The 7,002-nt window shown below is 38.2% G+C and overlaps 1 protein-coding gene across 2 annotated transcripts; it reads right to left on the bottom strand.

Moving 5' to 3' along the window:
• Window positions 1-2,700: 2,700 nt before the first annotated feature.
• LOC107594153 (protein phosphatase 1 regulatory subunit 3C-B-like) lies at window positions 2,701-6,174 on the bottom strand. 2 transcript variants are annotated; one of them, XM_016284104.1, is made up of 3 exons: window positions 5,844-6,174; window positions 4,383-4,893; window positions 2,701-4,211 (listed from the first exon to the last, which is right to left on the bottom strand). In XM_016284104.1, exons 1-3 carry the CDS (start codon window positions 5,855-5,857, stop codon window positions 3,954-3,956), a joined length of 783 nt encoding a protein of 260 aa, XP_016139590.1. In that variant the 5' UTR covers window positions 5,858-6,174; the 3' UTR covers window positions 2,701-3,953. The 2 variants fall into 2 exon arrangements, with proteins under 2 accessions (XP_016139590.1, XP_016139589.1); XM_016284103.1 differs by having other exon boundaries at window positions 2,701-4,893; window positions 5,844-6,172.
• Window positions 6,175-7,002: the final 828 nt, after the last annotated feature.

The raw sequence follows: 7,002 nt of genomic DNA, 5'->3' as shown, positions 1-7,002 counted from the left end.
AAACAGCATGCAGGCTGTACAGTCAAAATATGCCCCCCAAAAATACACATTATACAACATCTGTTAAATGATTGTGTATGGCAAGAGTAAACAATTAGTTTATTTATGGGAGCAAATATTTGTCAGCAACCTTAACAGAACTAATTCTGTTTCTGGAAATGTGCTCTTTATTCATTTAAACATATGCTCATTGGTCACCTGCTCACTAGACACATTTTTGTCTCTTAACAGGTATTTATTAGACAGATACAAACCAAAGCAAAACATTAATTTACATTAATTAGTATATGACAGAGGTCTGGAGTCATTTCATGGTGCACTCTGATATTGAAGTGATGATATTAAAGGGATAATTCACCCAAAAATTACCCCATGATTTATTCACCCTCCAGACATCCTAGGTGTTTATGACTTTCTTCTTTCAGACAAATACATTCAGAGTTACATTTAAAAATGTCCTGGCTCTTCCGAGCTTTATAATGGCAGTGAATGGGTGGTAATATTCAATAGGCCAATAGAAGTCCAATAAACTGCGTCCATCCATAAAAAAAACAAATAGTGTGGGGGGGGGGGATGTCTCCTGAATCAATGCATTTTGGTAAGAAAAATTTCCATATTTAAGACTCTATAAACCTTAATCTCTAGCTTCCGCTAACTGTCGTTTGTGCGTTCACGAGAGAGTCCAGTAGGACCTAGCATAGGGACCTAGGACATAACCGTAGCTTAAGCTCCAGTGAGAAGTGACGAACGAGGAAGCATAGAGGAGAGAGCAAAACAAAACACTGTTCACGAATTAGAAGTACAAAAGGACGATTTGTAAAGAAAAATGTCAGAGGATTTCATATAAGGCAAGAAGTGAACAAGACGTTTGTTTGGGAAAAATTTCCATATTTAAGACTCTATAAACCTTAATCTCTAGCTTCCGCTAACTGTCGTTTGTGCGTTCACGAGAGAGTCCAGTAGGACCTAGCATAGGGACCTAGGACATAACCGTAGCTTAAGCTCCAGTGAGAACGAGGAAGCATAGAGGAGAGAGCAAAACAAAACACTGTTCACGAATTAGAAGTACAAAAGGACGATTTGTAAAGAAAAATGTCAGAGGATTTCATATAAGGCAAGAAGTGAACAAGACGTTTGTTTGCTCCTGTAAACAAACCATGGTTCTCGCGAAACTAGCATATGCTCACCGGATCTTCCACTAAGCCTACGTCATCCTCTGGAACGCGACTCTCTCGTGCACGTGCATATGACAGCAGTAGTCTAGCGGTTACATTTTATAACGTTTTAAATATGGATATTGTTCTTACAAAAAAGCATCAATTCGCTTCAGGAGGCCTTTATTAACCTACTATTGTACTATTGAATATTATAACCCATTCGCTGTCATTATAAAGCTTTGAAGAGCCAGGACATTTTTAAATATAACTCCAATTGTATTCGTCTGAAAGAAGAAAGCCATATACGTTACACCTAGGATGGCTGGAGGTGAGTAAATCATGGGGTAATTTTAATTTTTGAGTGAGCTATCCCTTTAATGTGAAGCAGTGGAAGTAAAACATGACATGTTCATAATAAAACAGAAGTCCACTCATAGTTTTATTTCTAACAGGAACACAGAGTATAGTACAACATTCTTTCAAACAAACATCTTTCTTTCCAGTAAAAAAATATGTAGGCATACACTGTGGCTTGTTTAGGCCCTTTTTTACATTCAACCTAAATGATTCCTCTCCACAATTACAGCAGCTCTCGGTTCATCACAGTCCACAATCACCTTTGTTTAAAGGGGTCATATGACATTGCTAAAAAGAACATTATGTTGTGTATTTAGTGTAATGCAATGTGTTTATGCGGTTTAAGGTTCAAAAAACACATTATTTTTCACATAATGTACATTATTGTTTCTCCTCTATGCCCCACCTTTCTGAAACGCGTCAATTTTTACAAAGCTCATTGGTCTGAAAAGCGAGGTGTACGCTCCTTGGCCAGCTATCCAGTGCGTTGTGATTGGCTGAATACCTCAAGCGTGTGACGGAAATGTTACTCCTTTACCATACTGTGATGACGTGTCCCGGCGCGATGAGACAACACCAATAAAACCCATTACAAATGAGGCATTTGTTGCATCCAGTGGGGACATAATTACAGATTATAATGACTTATACTGTCTTTTTACGCGTTGCGTTGCGTATCGCGGAAACATAAAACCATGTCTGCATTTGTGATCGGAGAAACGACAAACAAGCGCTACTCTACAGTGCTCAGAACTCGCGTTTGAATCGTCAGAAAACTTACTTACAGGCTGTGAATCAGAAGCGCCAGACAGTCCTTGAAAAAAAATTGGAACTGCCCCACTTTATAGAAACAGCCTTTGTGCACAGAATTGTAGACTACTCTGCAGGTTAAGGAAACAGTCCTCCATAAAATGTGTTGCACACATCTGAATATTTGGGTTAAACTGTTCTGGAACAGCAATTTGGCGGCAACAACAATACTACAGCGAGAATAAAAGTTACGCCTTCTTTCTTTGCATGAACATTTGGGCGGTGTTATGCAAATCTTCCCACACAGTGACGTAGACATGTGGGGGCGTGTTTAAACTAGGTGTTTTAGGAGGGCGTGGACAAGTCTTAACTTTTATAAAGAATATCTCTTCGGGTTTGAGACTTTAGTCTTTGCAACTTTAGGGATCTTATCTATGCATGAACAGCTTGTAACACTCCAAAGAGAAAGGAAAATTTGAAATTGCATCATATGACCCCTTTAAGGACTCAACCTGTTTTACTATTGCAGCGGAAAGGGGAAAAACAGTCTCATTCAATATCATCCCTCACCTTAGCAACGCTTCCTGACTTACTACTACCTTCTTAAAGTTACATCCAAATCCCTCATCTTCTATCCTCCAAATAACAGAGTTTCCACACACCACGGGTCATAAATCACAACGCAGCACATACAACCATGCACAATACCACAGCAGCAAAATTGTTGTAGGAAAGATATTGTTGTAGGAAAATGCAGCTTTAAAAAGTAGAACAGACATAGGAAAAATCAGAAGTGCAACAGCATGGATTTAGCACTTAATGGGCATTATTATCTCTCATGGACTCCCTCATAATGTGTCACGGTTAGTGCATTCACTAGAAAGTGATAAACTGGTACTATCAAATGAGATGCAAAACTTCAATATGAAGCAATCTCATATTGTACCAGATTATTCCATAATCTGACAATTCCACACATTTTATGCAGTGCAGGTCCATCTGCTCTAAAAGGGACATTTCACCCAAAATATATTCCATTTACTCACCCTCGTGTGGTTTTAAATCTGTCTCTTTAAACATGACTTAAATTATTGCATATTAACGTCCAGTCACATTTCAGAAGCAGGATTCCCAAAATTCAGTGACTTTAGATGGAGTAACAAAATTATTACCCTTCAAAAATAGTACACTGAAGAATCTATTTCAGAGCAAGTGCTAATTGTTCTCTTCATACAAGGCCATTTGGAAAGATATCCAAAACAATGTCATTGTATTACAGTTAATCACAGATTAACACAAAGGAAGGCATCTATGTTATGAAAATGATTGGTTTACCCCATGTCAGATATACAAAATAGTGTATGTAGTGTGCTAAAAAATTTGAAAATAACATAAACCAACATTTTTCATTCCGAGTAACTGCCATTATGGTTAACATGGTTAGTCTCAACTTTGCATAATTTCAGAGCCCAGACATCTCGTATTAAGCTAAATGTGTATCTCAAAAACATACACCAACACTGAATTCATTTGGACAGTATCAAAGACACACATGGCCAAAAGGGTTTTCTTTTGAGGACATCATTGCTAATTTTTACTCTTCAGACTTTTCAAAAGTCAATTCTGAAACCATTTGCATTTGTCCTTGTTACAGCCTTTATTTCAAGTTTATCGGGGGGTCTTGAACTGTCACCAGTAAGGGGTGTTGTTCTCAATATGACCCCAACTCTGCCACTCAGGGAAGAATCCACTAGATGTTCTTGGGCTGCCGAATTGATCAAATTCCATCTCTGGCCGTTTGCCTTGATTCTTGAAATATGTTGTCATCTTTTGGGTTACACTGGTCTGCCTGGGGTTGTTCTCTGCATGTACCAGCTTGTAATTTTTCCCATCATTATTGTCCCAGTATGTGGTATCGTGAGTTTTGTAGGATATGCAGAACTCCACCTGCTCGTGTGGGGGCACAAAACTTGGAAGGTCAATGAAAAAGGAGAAGGTGTCAACGTCCTCACATCCATAAACATTATTCATGTATGTACAAGGAATGTCAACATAGCTTTTCCATGACTCAAATGTTATTCGCACATAGACCATTTTCTCAAAGCTTATATTGCTTACTTTGACTGTGCCAGTGAGTGATCTCTCTTGAATTATACAGTTTTCCAAGCATACCAGGTACTTCTTTAGATGGTTCCGGAAATGCAAATAGTCTGCAGCAGGCTGAGGGAAATCCAAAATCAAATTCTTCTCCTTCTCCGCTTTCAGGCCCACAATGGCGGCCTCCAGGTCTGATAATTCAAACTGCAGGTCTAACATGGGGTCTTCTTCAAAATCCTTGAACACATGGACTGCTGTCAGAGACATGCCTTTGGAGTCAGCAAAAACCACTTTCTTTTTAGCTTTGGTCTCTGGACTTTTCCATCCTAGGTTATCAGTGTCCACTTCTGTCTTAGAGCTGATGCAGGATCTCAGAGGTTTGTATTGGTTGACTAGGCTCCTGGACTTACAGTCCTCATATAAACTGAGGAAACTGCGAAGAGGCGGCGAGTGAGCCAGACAAATTCTCATTGCCACATCCACAGGCATAATTGGACTTGGCATTGGCCTGGGGTTCAGTATCTGTAGAACCCTGTCATGAAGACAATAATGAAGAATACTACAGTGACCATTTAAGCAGGTGACGTGAAAGACTTTCCTCGAAATTTAAAGATTAATGTGGTTAACAAAACTATAGTTGCAGCCAGTTTGATCTATTTTACAGTACAATTATAGTGCCATAGCTGGTGGTTTAAGGTTTTCAAATTAGAATAATTATCAGTTTTTATAAATAATATTTATACTTACATATTATATTGGGATAAATCTAAAAGTAACAAATTATAAAATATCTATTCCAGTCTTTTTAGCACTTAAATTCACCTTATTAGACACTACTGCATATTTCAATTGTTACTAGTAATTTTTTAAAGAAAAAACTATTAAGATTTTACCTATAAAGTAAGCAGTCTGTATATATGTAATGACTGGCTAGTCATTAGATACATACAGTACGACAAGTAAAATTTCTATTGTAACTAGTGAGATAAGCAATATTACTTAACATTTGGGATGGATAGCATTGTCTGAAAAATTGGAACTATTATCTAATACAAAAATAATAGTAAAGCTATAACAGAGACTAGTAACTACGGAATAAGTACCAGTTACAGATACTAGAACAGTTAGTAAAACTGGAATATGTAAAATAGCTTATCTAAAGCACAGACCTCCATAGAATTCATTGGCAAAAAAATAGCAAAAACAATGGAACTAAATATCAACCAATTTTTGCTGTTGGACTAAATAGCGGTCAAAAATTCAGTACTAGTAACATAAATAGATAATAGTAAAAAAACAAAAACAAAGAGTTAAAACAGCTTGACATTGTCAATGTTCAAATAATACTTTAAGCAAGCCAATATTGTTTTAAATTGAATCTAAATCATTAGTCATATTCAGATATCATCGTTATACTTTTCCAGCACACAGTGAGCAGTGATAAACCCCCTCGATGCACTGTGACGCACTCTGTATTCTTACCTGGTGCAATTCATTGAAACCCAAGGTTTGTTTCCAAAACGGCAGACACAGTTTGCTCTGGTATAGTTTGAACAAGTACAGTTTTTTTCCCTACGTGCTTTTAAACTTCATTTAACAACGTGTCGACCACCATAACTAAAAACCCGCTGACGACCCGTCGTTTGCTGCAGCACGCCCCCTTCGCGGTCCAGCTGTACTGAAAAAGTCAAGAGCGTTCAGCCGGTACATCAAGCCTCTGCGCGCATTGGTTCACAGGAACCCATACTGACAGCCAATGGGAGAGCACGAGAGCGAGGCGCTCGAGCAATCAGTACGCAGGAAAGAATCAGTCGGGGCGCGCGTGAAGGCAGATCAGAACAGCAGTGAGCTGAGAGAGAGGCGGGAGAAAACCGTCAACCAAAATGAGATAGCTCGTAGACCTCTGACGAAGCTGTGACGCGTAATTTGTGGATAAGAGTAATTTCTTTTCTGCATTTATTTTTTCTTTATCAATAATGCAGAGGCTTGTGAGTGTGTCACTGTAAGATTTTAACTATTCAGTTATAATGAGATTGTCAGTTTGAGTCGCATGTGGTCTAAGGTTACTTATGGCAACCTTAAAAACTAAACTGGTTTTTGAGTTGTGGCACAGTGGGCAGTTCATGTGTTCACATTATAAAAATAGTTCATGGAGAAGCAGGTTTGAAACCAGCCTGTGCCATGCCCCATTTCCACTCGCTCAGCCTTTAATCGGGTTTACACTGTCCTTTAAACACTTACAGACACTTTTGTAGAATACTATTATCTAAACATGTCGAAATCTTCATAAATGGAAAAATATCAGGCCAGGGAAATGGGGGAAAAAGGTTATTGATGTATTTATTTATAGCCTAGTGAAATTGCTCTATGTGAGTGCAATCACTTTGAAATGATTAAAAAAATAATCATGCATGTCTTCATGAAAGCATGGAAGATCATTGGTCAAAATGAGTAGGAACATTGTTCATAATTGCAAGATCAAGGCATTACCACAGAGTATTCATACCAAATGCAAGCTGTCATTTGTGCGCGTTAAACATTTATGAAGCTGTCATGCTCTATTGGTGTTAGTAGATGGTCAGAATGCCATATGTTGCAATGACAGCAGCCTATTGAGTAATGTGACCTAGATTAGCAAGAT

This window comes from Sinocyclocheilus grahami, unplaced genomic scaffold (genome assembly GCF_001515645.1).
Source record: "Sinocyclocheilus grahami isolate Dianchi unplaced genomic scaffold, SAMN03320097.WGS_v1.1 scaffold180.1, whole genome shotgun sequence".
Classification (NCBI taxonomy): Eukaryota; Metazoa; Chordata; class Actinopteri; order Cypriniformes; family Cyprinidae; genus Sinocyclocheilus; species Sinocyclocheilus grahami.
Note: the sequence above shows the minus strand (reverse complement) of the source record. Positions and strands in the feature narration are given on the sequence as shown.